General features: G+C 35.8%; 1 protein-coding gene and 1 long non-coding RNA gene across 8 annotated transcripts in view; one reads left to right on the top strand and one right to left on the bottom strand.

Moving 5' to 3' along the window:
- The window catches only part of LOC127554842 (uncharacterized), a 116,082-nt gene that overhangs the window by 84,619 nt on the left and 10,588 nt on the right, over window positions 1–20,875 (top strand). The window lies entirely within an intron of this gene.
- Window positions 689–7,163, bottom strand: PATE2 (prostate and testis expressed 2). 6 transcript variants are annotated; one of them, XR_007952078.1, is made up of 4 exons: window positions 7,057–7,163; window positions 6,632–6,793; window positions 5,706–5,777; window positions 689–922 (listed from the first exon to the last, which is right to left on the bottom strand). XR_007952078.1 is itself a non-coding variant. In XM_051986736.1 (4 exons), exons 1-4 carry the CDS (start codon window positions 7,103–7,105, stop codon window positions 3,753–3,755), a joined length of 288 nt encoding a protein of 95 aa, XP_051842696.1. In that variant the 5' UTR covers window positions 7,106–7,163; the 3' UTR covers window positions 3,578–3,752. The 6 variants fall into 6 exon arrangements, 3 of the variants coding, with proteins under 3 accessions (XP_051842696.1, XP_051842697.1, XP_051842695.1); XR_007952079.1 differs by lacking the exon at window positions 689–922 and adding an exon at window positions 3,578–3,772; XM_051986736.1 differs by lacking the exon at window positions 689–922 and adding an exon at window positions 3,578–3,772 and having other exon boundaries at window positions 5,721–5,777.

Below are 20,875 nucleotides of genomic sequence, written 5' to 3'. Positions count from 1 at the left end.
GGTTTGAGCCCTCATTCTAGTAAATTCCTCTTCATCAAAAGGGGATGTCAGTTTCCTGTGATGAAGACTTAATTATCATTTAACCAATTAACATTAGTTACATTTTTACAAAGGGACATTTGCTACAAAGACATAGCAAGAATATGTTACAAAGTACTTCCCCTCCCCTATTCTCAAACTAAAGACAGAGTATAACAATATCCTCTTCTATCAATCGCTTTAATCCCTGGTTTATACAATGTATTTGTCCCACTGAGTTCATTTCCAAATGTTGCAAAACCTAAGGAGATTAGTCTCTGCCTCCCCACTAAGATTGATAAAGCAGGCCTCTGTTCTGGGCTCATGCTTCAGTCTCCCCTGTGCTTGGCCTCTTACAAATTTGGAGTGTTCTCCAGCTCCTCAAAATCTGAGATCAGCTATTCTGACCTTTTGAAACACACAAGGTCAAAGCATGAGTCCACATGTCTTCACTTAAAAGCAGAGAATAGTTGATTCAGCAGGAAAAAAAAGCCAACAATAGGTCCCTTTGCTCACAGATCACATGGAAGCTGTTTAGATTAGGAGGTAAAGACCTGAGGTTTTTCTTCCATTGAGGGCTCAGAGCAGTTCTTGCCTCCTCATTTGAATACATTCACATTGACTTTTCAGCTACCCAGCCCTTTCAGCCTCAGTCATCACTCAAAAGTCCTTTCTCTTTGCTATATGTTTATTATGCTGGAACCATTTATAGAATGTTCAAATGTTAATATTACAGCATTCTATAAAATAGGGAGCTAGTTCCTTCATCACACATCATCACACCTTTCTGGAAGCGGGTTCCTCAGCCTCTTCCATGTGGGCTGGCAGCAGGTAGAGCATGCTCTGAGGAAGTCATTTCATAGTCAAAATCCTGTTCCATGTGTGCAAACCCTGTGATCCAGTGCTATGATTGTTAGGGTTACAAACCAAGGCGGAAAAAGAAAGAAATAAAAGATTTGTATATATAAAAACATCTGTAGTAGCAGATTTTTTAAATAAAGAAGATTTATATATATACATATATGTATGCAACGAATTATCTTTATTTTTTAATTATAAAGAAGATTTAAACAATAAATGGCTGCTCATAAATTAAGGAATGGATGAACAAATTGTGGTAAATAACAGAATGTCATTTCACACTGATATGTTTGATTTTCCTGAATATCACTTTTCTAAATAATAAGGAAATAAGACATGGATCTTTATGGTTCCTCTTAGCTCTAGTATTTATGATTGTGTATTACTCAATCCCTTAAAGTACCATTTGGCTCCTACTTCTTCCAGATTCTGTACATATATTTTTTCAAAAGGTTTTGAAGAAAAAGTAAAGTGGGCCAACTGTTCAGAGAGCATGGAAGTTAGGAGAGAGAGAGTTTTATTTTCACTGAGATTAACAATTCTGTGATTCTCTTCTCTGATGACACATTCTTGAAAGATGAGAAATATGAGGCCAATGAGAAATAACTACTACATGATGAAGAAAATCTATTTCCCTTTATCACATATAAAGAATACTTGGGGAAAGAGGAAATGTGGATATTGTAGTAAGGAGTGTAGAAACTCCTAAAAGGCTTCTGCTAATCCTTTCCTCATTTTCAAAGATATGGAGCAAAATAGGTTCATTTATGACATGGTGTTCTTATCGTTTTAATGTCCTTCTGGAGAACAAATGTTGATCCTCAGTACTCAGAGAAGATTAGATTTTAAAAGCATCTAAAGGTATAATAGTAAGATGAAAAGGTATGTTTAATTCCTTCAGCCCTAAGTGTGAGGTCAGAGAAGATGAATAAGTGCTGAGCTTTGGGGATGGGTTAGCCTCAGACTTTGAACCATGTATATCATGATCTAAAGGTCAAGAGGAGAGACAATTATTTTTGGATAATTTCTCTGTCCTTGATTCACTCCTACTGAAGAACCTTGAGATTTATAGCTTGTAATGTTTTTTCATCTGGATTCTTAAGGGTCAGACCTCCTAAGGGGACACAATGCAATAAGTCATCCCAGTCTTGTAACTTTTTAGCAGTAATACCCTGAATAGATTGTGATCTTTCATAAAGATCTGTTTTAGAAGGATAGTAGGTATCTAGAGAGGTCTGATCTTCCTCACTGAAGTTCACTCTTATTCTGTATTTTTGTAAATTCTTATTTCAGGTGAGCATTCCCATTTAAGGCAAGAGTCCTTTCAAAGGCCAAGAGGAGCAGTGTATATTAACCTCAAGTCTTGAGAAGGTATTTTTATGGGTTGCTTTTCTGATCAGGGTGTTCTCAGTTCTTGTTTCTATTTCTCTCCAGGAAGGGAATATTAATGCTTCCAGATGTAAGACAGACTTTTTCTGGTCACATATATGAATTATAATAAAGAATGCTGCTAATCAGATTGAAGGCCTGAGGAATTTTTGATCTTAGGTCAGACTGAAGATATTAATAGGATATATGCTCTTGGTGACCATGCAACCAAGGTATACTGCTTCTTAAAAGCGCAAGTTAGTTGTGTCTTCAAAAAAAGCTTGTCATCGGTATGGTGGAATACTATGGGGTTGAAATTTCATCCAAAAGTTGGAGAGACGGATAGATCTACGGTAGCTCTCTTTTTAGGTCTCTATCACTTTCTGCTTCCATTCTTTGAAAGAAAAGTTGTTCCATTCACACTCCCCCCCCCCCCCCAGCCCCCTCTTCTCTGATGCTTGGAGGTGATAGAACTTTCTTTAAAAGAGCTGAATTTTACAAAGTAAAAGTGATGACTTTGTCAATTCTACTTTTTGGGGAGAAGACATTCTACCTTAGCTGAAATTTTCAAATAGTCTGAAGCTGTACAAATTCAGACCCATATGTAGGAGTGACTTTAGGGTCAGTGGAGCACTGTCCGTCAGTTGCCACATGAGACAACCACAGAATAATAACCTGGCAGAGACAAAGTAAGATACCTGATGTAGAGGGCTGGAACTCTGAAAAGGTGTACTTAAGATTCAGCATAGTTGATGAGATAATAATTCTCTAGCTACTGATGTATTCACTCTAGTCAAGTACATACACTTAAGGTAATATGGTGATGTGATGGCTCTCCTGATAAGTTGATGCATGCTCAAGTTTAGCTGGGCATGATCTGTGTGAGGTGGTGATATGATTGTACTGGAGTATTTAAAGAAATCACAGAGAACTCTTGCTCTCTTGGCTGCGGGGATCTCAGCCACAGAGACTTCAGGCTCCAAACTCCAGAGCCCAGCCTGACTCCATCTTTGCCCAGTCACGTGTCTGCTCACCTGCCTCCTTCACTTCCCCCCACTAAGCTCAAGGCCTCAGACTGATCCTGAGGTCCACCAGAGAGCTAGCCTGGCCATTACACCTGTAGATTTTACAAATATTATACATTCTAGTGAGACTGCATATCAGAAAATAACAATGGAGATGTTTGATGACATCAGAGATTGGTGGATTTATAGCACATGGACCCCATGCTTGTGTATTGGATATATTCTGTGTGTAAATGCCTCTCCTTTTATAATGTCCAGGAGTATTTGCTCTTCCCACCGATGTTGTATTTTCCTAGCACATGAAGGAAATGTTTCATCGTCACTTTTATTACTACACCCTTTTTATTACTACAGTGAATTGTTTTTTTTTTATTAAATAGAAACATAAACACATTTAGTAAAAACAATGATTTATAGTTTTAACTAGATGAAGAGTCCTATGGTATCTTAAATTCTTCTTGCAGGTACTCACTTTGTAAGTTAGGGGATGCTTCCAGGTACTACATTAGAAAGGAGATTAATAAAAAAGGTAAAGAGTAAAATGGTGAAAGGTCTCAATTTCATATCATATGAATATCATTGAAAGGCTATCAGAATGTATACTTTGAAGAAGAGAGGGTTCAGAAAATTCAAGATAACTATCTTCAAATACTTGAAAAGCTGTCACATAAAAGAGATATTGTTATTGCTGTTCAGTCATGACCCCATTTGGGGTTTTCTTCGCAAAGATATTGGAGTGTTTTGCCATTTTCTTCTTCAACTCATTTTACAGATGAAAAAAATTGAGGCAAACAAGGGTAATTAACTTGCCCAGGATCACATAGTAAGTATCTGAAGTTGAATTTAAACTCATGAAGATGAGTCTTCCACATTCCAAAATGAGTGTTCTATCCATAGCGTCATCTAGCCACAGAGGAAAGAACTGGAAGGAATAAGAAGTTCTGAGGAGAGAAATTCTGGCTTGCTATTAAGAAATTTCCTCAGAATTTAAATTATGCAAAAATGGAACAGCCTTAACAGGTTTTTTTGTTTGTTTGTTTGTTTACCTCACAGTAGTGCTTTAAAAAATGGCTAAATGTCAACTTAACCACTTATTGAGCATGTGTTATTAAGGATTCTTTTTGGATACTGATATGGCTTCCCAATGCCCTACCAAGTCTGAAATTTTGATCCTGTGAGAGAGTATGAATGGGTCAAAATAAATCATTTCTATGATCTCTTCTTTCTCATATTCTGTCATCTAGGGACAGAATGTTTCTTTTATTCCTGAACTTGACAAAAAAGTAGATGATACGAGATAAGGAAAAGTTACCTTTCTTTTAATTTTCTAGAAAAGAAAATAGTTGTTAGATCTGGATAAATCAAATAATGGTTTAGTCTTGGTTAGACTGGATTTGAGAGATGTTTATAGATATTGTGGTTTCTGAGATATGAGTATCTCTAAGTAATGGTGTAAGGCTAGACTTGGTAATTATCTGCGATAAATACGTATTATTAAATTCCCTTTTTAATTCAGTAGGCTGAAGGCATGGAATCTTGTGGTGATTCTTTTACTGTCACACTTATTTTAATTGCTATTTCATTCCTATACTTCCTCAAAGTAAGACTTTTTGCTATGTTCACTCCCTTGGGGAAAAAAAAAATCCTATCCTCAAACTCCACACATTTGTTTTATTAGGAACTTCTTGGGCCAAATGCATCAATCTAGCCTAGTTGGATAAAATCCTCTTAATGAGGAATGATAGTGTGCCAATTTCACTATCAAAAGTAATCTTCTGGCTGCTGGTTCTCTTCTACCAGCTCTCTTCTTATAAAACCTGTACATAACTCCCATTTTTTTTTGCATGGATATGTACAAGAGCATTCTTGTACTATCATCCATTGTGAACCCAAATCATCCTGTACTACCTTATTGCTACCTCACCTGGTTGCTAAGGTGCTGATCAGGTGATCAGTATTCCAGGGCTTTTAGAGGAGCAGCTTATCACTGTGTCCTACAGGGTAGCCTGGTTATCTCTTTTTGTTCCCAATTCTGAACATTTCACTTATGGTTTAATCCATGAAATTTCAGTGGTATTGACATTCATTCAGGCATAATGCTGTAACTGCTGTTCCAAAGTTCATTGGCATGGTACTCTCTCCTTATTGGTGGAGATAAAGACCCTGCCCTGCAGTTTCACACAAATGGGCTTTGGGACAGGGTTAGAATGACATTCTAGAAATGATCTAGAAAAGAGGAGAGGATAACAGAGGCCACAGTGACAAAAAGCCTCCATTTAGTCTCCAGGCCTTTGTGTAATCTAACATTTCTCAGAACATCTGCATCTGTTCTATAGATTCAAAATGAAATGAACCGCATTAAGAGAAGTAGTTATAACCCAAAGCCAGATTCAGACCACCTGAAGTGTGCTTTCCTTTGAAAGAAACACTTACCCTGGATTTATTTACCTGCCTGACCTTCCCCAATCTCCCCAGAATATCCTGGTGATCCCCAGCTCTCCTGGCCTAGATATGAATGAAAATGATTTTTGCTTTTATTCAATGGAAACAAAGAAAACTTTACTTGAAAATGAAGGGAAAGGGTAACATAAGACAAAATGCAAAAACTTGACATGGTCAAATTTCAGAGCAATAGGTAGGCTCTTCCATTTAACTCGATCCCACAATTACAGAGCCAGTCATGGCCCTAAAGGGTATCAGGGCTAGAAGCAGCCAGGATGAGGAAGATGGGGAGGGGATAAGGATGGGTGGGCATCACCCATCACAGTGGGATTGAGAAGATTACATTTCAACCCATTTCTGTTGAGAAATCATGCAAGTGAATATCCTATATTGCACTCGTTTTTTTCTGAACAGCAAATGTTCACCAAATGATACCAAGCCAGGAAGACTACAGGTTCTCCGCATTTTTCAACACATTCCAGTTTAGCATGAGTATATTCCCACCCTAGGAAGGGAGAAGCATTCATTTTTGAAGAGGCTTCCTCAGCCTCAAATCATATGCTACTAGAGAAATTCTACTCCAGATTTGCCATCCTATATTTGAAATTTATAGACATAAAAGGAATATTCCTAGACATATCCTAATTATGTGACCTAAATCAAGTGCCTTAATCTTTCGGGGTTTCATTTTTCTTCATCTATAAAACAGGGATAATAATATTTGTAGTATCTACCTCTCACTGAACTGTCACGAAGCTCACAGTTCTATATAAAGACAAGCTGTAACTTCTCTCATTCCATCTTGATAGCTACATTGCTCGCACTCCTTAAGATTTCATTCACTAATAGGGGCCCCACCCATCAATCCACAGATTAATAAACAAGGGCAGCAGAGACTGATGCACTTGTTTCCTCACCTTTAATCTCTTTAGAGTAGGCATAGAAAGACTGGCTTCTGCATCCTTTATGCACTTTTGTAATGCAGGAACCCGCACCTTCCAAACAGGAACCTTCTCTAAATCTTTCACAGGTAGAGCACACAATTTCCTTTGTCCTTTTACCGAGTTTTGGCTCCCCACCTTGGAGGCAACATAGAATGTGTTACATTACCTTCAGATCTTGTCCAGCCACACTTGGTTATGTCTCAATTCCCAATTGATGTGTAGACCTAGGGAAAGCTAAGAGAAGAAGCCTAGGATCTCAAAGGAAGGGAAAGGTCTGGGGGAAAATATGGAGTCTTTTCTAATATCTCACCCCTCATCTGATATTCCGGTTTGGGCTTGGAGAAAATATGGGAGAGACCCCCTGAAGCAATAATCCAGCACAACATCCTATGTCTCACCTTGCAAAAGGCAGAATAAAGAGAGACCCAGCAAGAACATCTTGTCCATCTTATCCTTTGTCTGTGTAAACTTTATGTGTGGTTGCTACATAATATAAGAATGGTTTGACTCACGTGTTACATGAAGAAATATCTGATCTGGAATCTGGCCTACCTCTCTCTAAGTGAGACTATGATTTCCACCTTTGTGGGGAATAGGAAGAGAGCAAAGATTGGGTTCTTGCTCCTCTCTTCATCTATCTTCAACAGATGTAGTGGTTTAGAATTGAATTTAACTACCACATCTCCATTATTTATAGTCTAAAGGTGTAATTTTGATGCCCCAGGATCAACAATCATAAAGCATTTGCTGAATTTATTACATACCAGGATAAGTGCTGGGAATACCTTTAAAGAAAGATAAAAACAATCTGTGCCCTCAGGAATCTCCTTTATAATGGTGGTGATGGTATGTGGACACAACAGTCAAATAAGTATGCACAAACAAGATATATTCAAGATAAATTGACAGTGCAATTGCAAAAATCTGCAAGAAGGCACTAAAATTAAGTAGGAACAAGAAAGATAGGATTTTATATTAGACTTGAATGAAGCCAAAGGGAGGAAAAAAAAGAACAACACCCCAGAAATGGTAAACAAGAAGTAAAAACTCACAGAATGGAATAATAGAGTGCTTTTGTGAAAACTAACAAGAAAGCCAGTGTCACTGAGTGATAGAATATTTGATGGGGAGGAAAATGTAAAAAAATTGGAAAGGTAAGAAAGGATCAGGGTATGAAAAGCTCTACAAGCCAAATAGCAGATTTTGTATTTCATTCTCACAAAGGCTGTTGTTGTTTGTCCTGCATTCTCTAAGACTGATGAGGTCTAGATTTGGGGTACCCAAATGAAAATCAGATCTAGTGGCAGGTTCAGGGTACAGAGAGTCAAATAGAGCTCCCCTGCAACCCTTTTAGATTTGGCGCAAGGGTTGAGAATTAAATGAGGTCTAGTGGTGGTGGCACAAGAGTCCCCTGTAAAGGAATTTACAGATCCAAAAATCTAGATTGATAAAAGAGGTTTTTTATGGGCATTGGAAATAAGGTTAAAGTCAAGTTAAGGAAATAGGTGAGAATAAAGAGAGGAGGGCACCGGGAACAGGGTTCCAGTGGACAGAGGCTCCTTGGCATGCCAGGTGTAGGGTTGGCATGTTTGGAACCTCTGCAAAGAGATGACTCCAGCTTGGCTCTTTTATAATGAGAGATTAACTAAAGGGGTCCATGGGTGGAGTCCCAAGTTGGCTCCTAGCTGGGTTTCACTGAGAGCTAGAATTTTTCTGGTGAGGGTTGGGAAACCTGAGCAGATCATTAGAATGGGGGTTGTGAGAGCTCAAGTTGGCTCAGATCCAATGGGGGCTGGGTCAGGCCCAGATCTATTGGAATTCAAAGGGGTGCTTTTGACCAGGATTTGTGAATCAAAGGTCCTAGCTTCCTGAATTGATAATGCATTAGCTAGGAGGGATTGGGAATCACAAAGGAATAAATCAATCTGAAAGGATTAGTTTCTTAAAGGGACCACAACCTGCTTCATGTGGCAACCATGCCACAGGGAGATGATGCCATGATATGCAAGTGAATTGGATTCAAGTGAGGAGGGGCTGTGCAAAGTCACCTGCCTCACTTTCCCTTCCAGAGCCTGGGTTCAGTGGTAAGATATAGATCAAGAGTACTAGAAATGATCTTGGATGAAATGGAAGACCTTAGCCTTTTTAAACTAAAGTCTTCAACAGGTCTCAGTTTGAGGTCACACCCATTCAGTGATTAAGGTTAGGTAGAAATTGAGGGAAGGAATCACCTCTTTCACCTAGACTCCCACTTCCCCAATCTAAACAAACAAAGAGACAAATAAATAAATCTGGGAAAGGAAGACCCTCAGCGCTTCTGGCCAAAGCAGAAATGACTGCTATTTACATTCAATCTGAGTCAATCAGGATCCAAACAAAGACCAAAAGGAACTTGGTTTAGGACCTATTCATGGACAATGAAAATCAGATTGGTTTTGGTTTAAGCCCTGACCCTTAAGAAAGAAATCTAGCCAAGATATCTTGGAAGGGCTCAGAGGTGCAAAAGAGAAAAGAGGAAAAAAAATGTTTTTAAGAGCGTCTGTAGGTAAGGGTATTATGTGGGAGGGGTGCTAGACCCCATTCCTCAAATTAACTAATCAGAGACATCTTCAGGTATAAAGAGAAAGCATTTATGGGAGACAATACAGCTCCTAACATGTGCTCATTGATCTGACAAGCTGCAAGTGGTATAACTAGTTAAATAGCAAAAGACCCAAGTCTTTTCATTGGATAGACTAAAAGGAAGTAATCATCATTGACCAATGGTCACCAATGTTGTCTGCTTCCTATGGGTCACATCACTTCCTGTCACTGACCTAGGGGGCTTGGCCTTTAGAGTCTTCTAGGCCTTGAGATCATGTGATTTTTCTGCAACCTGGGCTCAAGACCTGATCTTTCAGCTCTGTAAATCTCTGGGAATAAGGATCGTGTGACTTAGGCCTAGTTTCATAGACTTTGAGAAAATTTCACCCAATCAGTCCCATTCAGTATGATACCCTATGTGAACAGAGGGAGGAAAGGAGAGAAGAAAAGAAAGAGCAAGGAGGGAGAAAAGGAGGAAATATAGGAAGCCAGTAGAGTTGATTTAAGGGAAGAAGGAATAACATGGTCAGACCTTAATTTGAGGAAAAAAAGTGACTGGATTTGGCAATTAACAGATCATTGGTTACTTTGGAGAGAGCAGACTGCATAAATAAGACTGCAGAGATTTCAGAGAAGTCTGGATAGAAAGAAAGTGAAGGCACTGATTATGGATGGCTTTTTAAGGAATTTAGATGCAACAGGGAAGAGACATATAGAATAATAACTAGTAGAAATGGATGAATCAAGACTTTTGAGAACAGAGGTGAGGACACAGAATGTTTCTAGGCAGTTGGAAAGAGATCAATAGCTAGGAAGAGACTGAAAAAATTGCTTTTTTTTTCTATTTTCTTTTGAATACAAACAAAATAAAACAGAACATTGTCATGTGCCCAACAGAATATCAGGGAGGATTCAAAATATATAACAACTAATTACCAGTTCAAGAAAGAATATAGAATAATAGAAGAAATTATATTCATGAGTGTCCATTTTTTCTTTACTTCCTTGTGGGTTGTTCTTTTATTCTTCACTGAGCATTTTTAAAAATTACTTTATTCCTTATCCCCTTTTCATTCCCCCCACTTCCCTCAAGCAGGCTCTATTTAAGTCATGATATATTTATGTATACATATATAGATATATACATGGACAAACATATACCTCCCTCTGCCCCATACACACTCATATCTTTCCTATCCCTGCTAACTCTTTGCTTTGATTCTTCTCCTTAATTTGCTTTGTTTTTACTTAACCTCCTCCCAGCCATGGATCCCCACCAGGAGAGGGAGAAAAATTTGGAACACAAGGTTTTGTAAAGATGAATGTTGAAAACTATCTTTCAATATATTTGGAAAAAATTCTTTTTAGTTTTTTTTTTTTTTTTTAAGAAGTCTTTCTTCCTCTTTGCTTGGGATCTGAAATTAACAGAGTATATTTCAAAAATGCATTCAAATACAAATTTTTAGAATTATGTTTGGTTGAAAATTAATATATTTGAATGCATTTTCTTTCTCCCTTCTTCTCTCCCTATTCCCCGAGACAGAAAGTAATCTAATACCTATATTAGATATAGATATCCTCAAGGTAGCAAGTAATCTAATATAGATAAAATATGTGCAATTCTTCTAAATATATTTCCATATTTATCATGTTATATAAGAAAAATCAGATCAAAGGGGAAAAAAAAAACACAAGAAATGAAAAAAACCCAAGCACAAAAACATCAATGACAAAAGGTAAAAATCTACATTCAGTCTCCATAGTTCTCCCTCTGGATGTGAAGGATACTTTCCTTCACAAAAGACTTCTTTTGATATATGTTTCTGATATCATATTGTACCGACCGCGCTAGCACCCAGGACACCCCAGAATCAGCAGGAGTCAGGACAAGCAAAAGTCCTTAATCTTTATTCTTGGTCCCCAGATGCAGGATTGAACAGGATAGAAGCAGAATCTCCATGACCGCCTTCCCCCCTATCTACTGCCGAGAAGGTGTCCCACCTTCTAGTCCCTCTTACAATCCTCTATACAACAATCATTGAGCCAGTATGGATAATGGAAAGGACCATTTTCCAAGCATATGCCCATAGAATATTGTCCAACCAATAGTTAGCCTCAAGCGCTCAGCAGTACCGACCTCAGTGCATTGATTCAATAGTTCCAGCCCTCTACATTACATGAGAAGCCGCAGATATTTACAAAGAAAGCACACTGTAATATAGGATTGCATCTGATAATGACGTGTCTAACTCATTAAGACATTCAGTTACACAAAAAAAATCTCACTAGCAACCATCACTTTGAATCTTCTTATTGCTCTCCCCAAATTCAGGCCCTCCAGCTCTGTGAAGTAAACACTTCTTCAAGCTCATAAAGTAATCAGATTAGGGTTCTGAAAAATCAATTATTGGGATTAAATGGAACAATTACTGGTGATGAAAATGAAACTATAATGAATCTATAATTTGATATTTATGTGTGTATTTGCATTTTGATTCTGAAGATAGAAAAAAAGCTCACATTTATTTTGCTTGAAGAAAGATTTGCTATCACTATGGCTTGATGTTTTTGTGACTCTTACAAGATATTAACAATAACAAATATTATTTTGTGAAAAGCTACCAAGAGCAAAATTCTTTGAGAGTCTCCAGAGGAAAAAAGACACTGTGTATGGAGGCCATTTGTGTTATAATAGGTTTTAAATGTATCCTGAATTTCTATGCTCCTCTTCAGTTTACATGTATAACTCAGGGCTACCAAAAAACCTTGCTCCATAAATTTATATGTCAATGATAACTTATTTTGGATGGTAAGTTGATTTCAAACACAGGGTGTTTAGTATATATTTCTTGGCACTTTCCAAATATTCCTTTTCATCTGTTACCTGCTACTCTTGGGGGTAGACCTTGGTATCAAATGATAGTAGAATGGTTACTTTCTTTTGAGCTCATGGGTTTTACTACAAATGCAATACCAATCTTATGCTGCAGTCTGAGTTAAGATAACTGGAAAAGTGCCCTTGGAAAAATGAAGTAGGATGACTTTGGTGTGGTTTAAAGTAAGATCCTCTTGACTCAGTTTACCTTTCTCAACAGGAAATTTCCCAACATGCTTAATCCTAAACCTTATTTCTGATAACCTTGTGACTACATGATGTCAGAAATGACAAGTCCAGAAGCAAATAGAGCTAAAGAAATTTCCCCCTTATTCTAGTATTAGATCAGGTTGGTCTGTTCCTCTTAGGGCAGGAGTTTTAATCTTCTTATAATTATGCCCCCCTTTCCTTTCCTTTCATAGCAAATTTCGATAATCAGGACAGGTGAACAGTAGAAGTTTTGTAAATACTGTACTAAGTCTATTAATTAATAGGTTGATATTGGCACATCTCTGAATTAATATAATAGGATACAAGTATGAAAAATCTTACAATTTTAATCTCTCTTGGTGCTCAAATTATAATATAGGAATGCTATCCTCCAAAAGGGGAAATTAGACAAAGCAATAAGACGAACATGTAGTATACAAGTTTTCTAAGTAATAGTACATTTTAAGAAAGCAATAAGATTAGGATTTTTTTCTCTAAAATTTTATATATATATATATATATATATATGTATGTATATGACTGACTTCCAAATGTTTTTAGCATGGAAATTCAGACTTTGGTTATGTTTCAGTAATAAGTTTTCAAACTTGGATTAAGAATTTTACATATAAAATTGCATTGGTAATTATAAAGAAAGCAAAATCATCCCCCCGCCCCATTTTTAAAGTATCTTATCTGACAATTTTAAAAGAAAAGTGCATTTTACAGTTATTCACTCATAAATTCTTATATTCTTATGTAGATTTTTATATCAGGTATAAGGTTTAAATTAAAATAGGGGTAGCAAATGGTGGGGGAAAAGCTGGAATTTTCTACAATTTCAGGTTCAGAAAACCAAATTTAAGAGACGTAGTAAATTGTATTAAGCCTTGTTACAGGTTGCTTTTGTAAGAATTATCTAGAAATCTTTGAAAGGTGATTTCAAACCAGAGAAGCAGAATCTCCTTTAGAGTTGCCCTGAGAATGAAAGTTAACAAGGGATTTAGGCTAGCTTACCAAAAAAGTCAGATGTGAATATAAATACAAGGAGTTTTCTCATATATCTCAAATAACTGATATGTTTTATCTGAAAAATAATGTTGTGCTGGTCAAACAGTTATTGTTTCCACATTCCTTTGATTGAATACAGATACTTTTGGGGAGTGGGACACTTTCTTCCTGGTTTCATTAATTGTATTTGTTTGCTTTCCCTCTCCCAACTTGGAAAATCCCTAATATTTCATCCAAATAGAAATCAGATTATTTCATTCTGCAAGCTATTGAATTATTTTCTTTTAATAATGGATTTTATTGATTGTTTAGCTATTATTCTTTGTTCTTGAAGAGGACCAAAATGACATCACTATGTTAGAGTCAAATGTGTCCAACTGTGGCTGATCAGACCAACATGAGCTTGAAATGCTCTATCACAGGTCAGACACAAAAGTCCATGTAAACATTTAGGGTGGATTCTCTTGTATTTCTTTTACACTCCTTTAATTCTGCTTTGCTCACAGAGCACAGCACCTTCTCTGAAGAAAGTACATCATGCTAGGAAGTCTTGTGCCATTGTCTCTTATATGACCCAGTTAATTCTTAAGAGAGAACTTGAGAATGTCCTTACATCACTTTTTCTGACCACCATGTGAGTGCTTACTATGTGTAAATTTCCCATAAAAACTGTCTTTTTGACAAGCATATGTTTAACATTCAAATAAAGTGGCCAACTCATTGGAGTTGCACTCTCTGCACTAGAATTTGAATGTCTAGCAGTTTAGTCTGAGATGAGACCTCAATATTTATTATCTTGTCCAGCTATATGATCTTTAGAATCTTCCTTAGACAATTCAAATGGAAGCAATTTTTCTTGGCTTGGTGATGATATAATGTCTAAGTTTCATAGGCATACAACAATGAGATCAACATGATGACTCTATAATTGTTTTTAATACATGAAAATCTCTCTCTCCCTGTATTCATAGTCTGGGATCAAAGCTGAGGAATGCCACTATTTCTAATTTGTCATGCAATTGACATGCATTGCTTAATAAATAGATACATTCAGAAACTTAAATCTTTGTTTCTTCATAAATTTCATCCTTCACTCTTCACCACTGAATAACCACATTTGTGCATATGATTGAAAACACTCAAATACAGAAAGGCAAGAAATGGCAAATTCCTCTGAAACCTAAAAAGGCTTTTGAAAGTCTGTAGATGTATAAATATGAACAACTTTTCAAACTTGATCAACTGTCTCCTTATATAGCAGTGCTGACCTGTGCAGATCTAAAAGTCTTTCCTGTCCCTCCTGCACAAAAAAAAAAAAAATCCTTCCAGAAGTACTTGAGAGTTGTCCTTTACTGAGGGAATGATGATCTTCAGAAATCATTGACCCATGCCAAATTGGATGTCACATGAGAGAAATAAATAATGATGCTAGATAATGATTAATTGTATATACATTGCAGGACCAAAAATGAGTCTGACTTGATAGCCCATGATTTAGAAATACTGTAAGACCAAAAGAAGGTATGAAGTTTCTGAGTGATACCCAACAAACATCCAAGTGGAAGAGTAGTTGAGAGCTTGGTATATCCATTAGCAGCTTATATTCCTTGCATTTCATTGTACCAACATTTTTTGCTTTCAATTGTATGACCATGACTGGTAGTGGGAGTAAACAGAAACTTGTGAAAGACTGAGCAAGGAAATGATGCTAAAAACTTAAGTTTAAGTCATTCAAAGATATTGTTATTAAGACAAATGCAGAAATAAGAAATATGAAGCAGAATATTGTTTCATTTATGACTGACCCAGAATATAGGGCACTTTGACTGTATGTATATGTGGATTAAGAGAGAACCACGGAAGATACTAAGAAACATACTTTACTGTAAATATTATTAAACAGTGTGAAATTTGTGCCAGGTGTGTGCAAAGAAAAGTACTGACAATTTGTGCTGCATTTTTGGTGAGTATAAATAAAAGTAAAACTTTGGAAATTGACTGTATTGACGTGTCTTTGGAAGGAGACAGTTAAACATGTCATTCCTTGACAGGGGCAGGCACTAGGTATGCACAAACAGTTAACAGAAAGCAAATATAGTTGCTAAAATAGAAGTATTTCTCAGTGTATTAATTTACCAGATCCATTCTGACATTGGCAAAGACTTTGAGAGTAAGGTATTCAAGGAAATGCTAGTTTTGGCAGGCGTCCAGAAATCAACAACTACATCTTAACATTCATAAGGAGACCCTCAGCTTGAGCATTTTAATCTATCTAATTTATCTATTTAATCTATCTATCTAATATATTAGGAACTAAGGTCAGATGAAAAATCTCAGTGGTGTCAATGTGAGACACATAGCATATGTGTAAAATTGAAAACTTATGGGAAGGAAGAATCATGGTTATGTAGTGAATTCTCCTTTGGAGTTTCAGAAGTTAAAAATGATTCAAAACTCACAATCACTTAATCTATGAAAGAGAGGGAGAGACAGACAGACACACACACACACACACACACACACACACAGAGACTGAAAGAAGCTTTCAATTAGCCCCAACTTTTTCTCAGAAGAGTTCTGACAAAAGCAAGTGATTATACAGTGGTCAAATTTATTATCAAGACCTCCAACAATGAGATGGATGATAACAAGTCTGACATTTCTAAATGGGTGCACAATTTGATAAACTAATGAAAAGTTAACCCATATAAAGTACTTGACAAACTAGAACACTTGCATATTTATAAGATAAGCTCTGGAAAGTAAAGTGAACCTTTTAAAGACAATTCAGCTTATCATGCTTAGGAGAATTAGGTGGACTTGCTTATGAGCAGATGGAGAGAAGAGTCATTTACTTCAATGGGTTCTGAGGCTACCATTATTACCCCTATTCAAATTTCTCACCAATAGAAGAATGCATAAATATATACTAAAATGTACAAATTTCTGCATTTAACAGATAGATGGGGAGAATCACATCTTGAGGTTAATTAATTAATATATTCAGATTAATTGATTGATTGATTGAATCATAGAAGAAACTTTGGCTGGGAGTATTAGACAAAGATGAGTTTTGAGGAGACTATGATGTTGAATGTGATCTGTTTAAACACAGTACTAGAGTTGTTGTGATGGTTCAATTTTGTCAATCATATTTGACTTTTTGTGACTTTATTTGGGGTTTTTGTGGCATTTGCTTTTCTTGCTCTTTTTCATTATACATATATACATGAATATGTATGTATGTATTTGTGTTTTATACACACACACACACACACACACATATATATATATATATATATATATATATACATATACACACACACACATATAAAGATGAGAAACTGAGGCAGAGTTAAGGGATTTGCCCAGAGTCATATAGTTAGTAAATGTCTGAGATCAGATTTGAACTCAGCTCCAGGCCAGGCACTATATCCATTGCACCTCTTAATTATTTCTGAGTTAAATTCTACTTGATTAGTTCTTCATTTGGATGACACCAGTTTGTCCTGTTTCTCTGAAGGTGAACAACATCATCATTCATATGTTCAACTTTTTCCATATGTTTCTACATCCACTAATTCATCATTTCCTATACTATCTTATATCCCAACCTTATACTGTCTAGTTACTTTAAATAATCTAAAACAATATGGATTAATCTCTCTTAGTCATTGCTGGCAAGATATCTTTAGCTAACAATCATTAAAATCAAGTACTGAAATAAACTGAACCTAAGTAGTTCAGTACACAAATTGCTGTATAACAAAATATTAAACTAACATTTTCTAAAATAATGAAGTACACAGCATCATGTTGCTGTCAAAATAATATCAACATTAATTGACAGTGTAGCTATTTATAATAGTTTGCCAGAACTAAAGTTTGATTCATTCACACAATGACCAATCATGATTTCAAAGAACAAATGATGAAAATTATTACCCATCTCCTGACAAAGAGTAAATAGACCAAATGAAAAGAATGAAACATGGTCAATATGAGAATTTGTTTTATGTTTCAATGGACAAACAAGTGTATATGTATCTATATATGTATGTATGTATATAATGTTTATATACGTATATATTTATATGTAGCAAAACACACAGATATGAATATATGTATATATGTATGATTATAGATATTTATGTGTATGCATATGTGTAACCTCTTTTTAAGTTGAAATTTCATTTAGAAAAGGATTTGCTTCAACCTGTGATAAACAGTCAATAGCTTCAGCATTGATGGATGATAATCTGTTGAGAACACAATAGGAATGTTTCATCTGTCTTTTTAAGATCACGTTCTTATCACTAATCAATGTGGCTCCATCAGCACTGAGCAATTGAGATGTACCATAGATTTTTGACTGAAAAATAACCTTCAAAGCATTATAAAAGTGCTTTGGATTGTTACTATTAGCATAAAACTGAAATTCATGTGCTTTCTTATTGAGTCAAGAATCCTGCATCTCTATAAGCTTCACTTGTATTTTATTTTTGATGAAATTAAGTACTGCTCTCTTAGAAATAGATGAATTATCCTGCAACTACATCCTGTGGAGTTTTTGTTTTTCATTTAGCAGCTTCTGAATTTCCCCATCATTTTTGCCAAACCAGTCTTTATGTTTGTGAGTATTCTGACTTAAATAAGCAAATGCAGTGCTGTATACCAAATCTCTGAAAGCTGTCTAATGCTTCACTGTTGTATGTTGGTTCAACTTTCTGCTCAACTTAACAACAAACTGTTCCTGCCTGGAGAAGAGCTCTAATATTTTGACATTAATTTTTCTGGTAGTCTTTGCCTTGGGGAAGCTGCTTTTGTTGAATATTTAGCTTGGAGAGGATAAGTCTATGATCAGTCCAGCACATTATGCCACACAGTGCCTTGATTATTCTTACACCCCTTCAAACAGTATCATTGTTGAGGTATATAATGATCTCCTGGTTTTACTCATTTCACTTAGCATCAGTTCATGTAAGTCTCACCGGTCCTCTCTGTATTCATCCTGCTGGTCATTCCTTACAGAACAATAATATTCCATAATGTTCATATACCACAATTTACTCAACCATTCTCCTGATGGGCATCCTTTCATTTTCCAGCTTCTAGCCACTACAAACATAGCTGCCACAAACATTTTGGCACATACAGGTCCCTTTGCCTTCTTTAGTATCTCTTTGGGGTATAAGCCCAGTAGAAACACTGCTGGATCAAAGGATATGCACAGTTTGATAACTTTTTGAGCATATGGAACTCAAAATTTAAAAAAAAGAATGCTAAAATAATTTGTATTTTTAAAAAAGAAAAATATGTATTGGAGATCCAACTAGAAGAATTGAACCATTAGCAATGCTTAGTCCTTTTCCAACACTATCTTTCTTTGATGTTCCAACATCAATTTTTGTTGTAATTCCTCCAGTAAACTGATTACCATTTTCCCTGATATCAACTAGTTATAATTTTTGACATTTTTTTTGTCTTTTGTTTTTGCGTAGTTTAATGTTATATGCAATATTTCACATTGATAATCTCCAAACTCTGCAAAGAAGCAAGGAGAGATGTCATCTTATCATTTTTTTTTGGAGCCAACTTAGTTCCTTAAAAGTTTGCAGTATTCAGTGTCTGTTCTTTTGTTGTTATTGTTTTATTTTATTTTCTTGATTCTGCTTATTTTACTTTGTATCATTTTCTATAAACTTTCCATGATACTTTATATCTGTCATTTTTATAATTTCTTACTTCATAGCAAAATTCCATTAAATTCATATAGCATGAATTTTTAGCTATTATCAGCTGATAAACATCTACTTTATTTACATTTTTTTGCTTATCACAATATGTGCTGCTATAAATATTTTGGTGTACATGGGCTTTTTTCTTTTTTGTCATTAATTTTGTTAAGATATATACTGTTTTCAGAATGTGATGACATTTTGCTCTTTATGACTCCATCTGAGGTTTTTTTGACAAAGATATTGGAGTGATTTATCAGTTCTTTTGTCTAGCTCTTTTTTCCCCCATCTTACATAGAAGAAAACAGAGGTAAACAGAGTTAAGTGCCTTACCCAGGGTGACAAAGTGCCCAAGGCCAGATTTGATATCATGAATGTATGCCTTCCTGACTTTAGACCCAACACCCTACACTCTATCTACTTTGCCACCTATCTACCCCAGTGATTTTCTTAGTAGTTCTAAACTCTTTTCCTAAACAGTTTATAGCCTCATCAACAGTGCATTTATGTGCCTGTCTTTCTACAATTCCTCCATAATAGACTGTTGTCATTTTTTCTTATCTTTATTAATTTGGGAGGATTTGAGGTGAAACCTCAGGTTATTTTTATCTTTCTTTTATTAGTGATCAATTGGAAGCATTCCTTTCATATGCTAAAGTTTGCAATTCTTTTGAAAAGTTTGTTCATATCCTTTGGCCAATTATGTGTGAGGAATATGTGAGGAAAGAAATACATATTTCTTTAAGTTGTTTAAACATTTTTAGATAGCAGAACCTTTTCAGATTTGGAACAGAGGGACTGATGATGTTTTAAAGAGATGTGGGCAGATACTTTTTGCTTTTAAATCATCCAGATTTCACTCTGAAGCCTTCTCCTCACCACCAGAGAGCCATCCCTTATAGCAAATGAGTTTTTATTTTTTTAAGAGAAAGAGGATTTTAAAAATTCAGCAAAATTGATAAACATATTAGGGAGAAAAATCTGAATTCACAACAATGGACTTGACCTATAGGAAGAGGGGAAGATACCTTCTCATGTCTATTTTGTAGGATCAAATTGTACAGCATGCTCATGGATTGTGAAGTGTGCAGGACCAGGAGAATATTGTATATAGTAAAAACAATATTGTAACAATGGCCAATTGTGAAAGACTTAGGCACTCTGATCTAGACAATGATGCAAAACAATTTCTTTTTTAAATAACCTTTTATTTTTTCAAATACATGCAAAGATAATTTTCATTATTCATCTTTATAAAACCTTGTGTTCCAAATTTTTCTCTCTCCCTTCTCCTCTCCCTATCCTCTAGACTGGAAGAAATCTAATATAAGTTAAATATATGCAATTCTTCTAAATATATTTCTGCATTTGTCATACTGAGCAAGAAAAGTCAGGTCAAAAGGGAGGAAGAAAAATAAGCAAGTAAAAAACAACAGCAAAGGTGAAAACATTACATTGTGGTCCACATTCAGTCCCCATAGTCCTCTTTCTGATGCAGAAGACTCTCCATCACAAGTCTATTGTAAGTGCCTTGAATTACTTCATTGTTGAAAAGAATCAAATCTATCACAGTTGTTCATCATTCATAATCTTGTTGTTGCTGTATACAATGTTTTCTGATGCAAGATAATTTCAAAGGAAGCACGATTTAAAATACTATCCACCTCCATTGAGAGAACTGATGAATTCTGAGTGCAGATGGAAGCATAATGTGGCAGTTGGAAGAGAGCAGCTATATCCACCTTAGACTTCCTAGGCTAATGAAAATAGGTATATAGATTTTGTCATTCCACACATGAA

The sequence above is a fragment of the Antechinus flavipes genome, chromosome 3, assembly GCF_016432865.1.
Source record: "Antechinus flavipes isolate AdamAnt ecotype Samford, QLD, Australia chromosome 3, AdamAnt_v2, whole genome shotgun sequence".
Lineage (NCBI taxonomy): Eukaryota > Metazoa > Chordata > Mammalia > Dasyuromorphia > Dasyuridae > Antechinus > Antechinus flavipes.
Note: the sequence above shows the minus strand (reverse complement) of the source record. Positions and strands in the feature narration are given on the sequence as shown.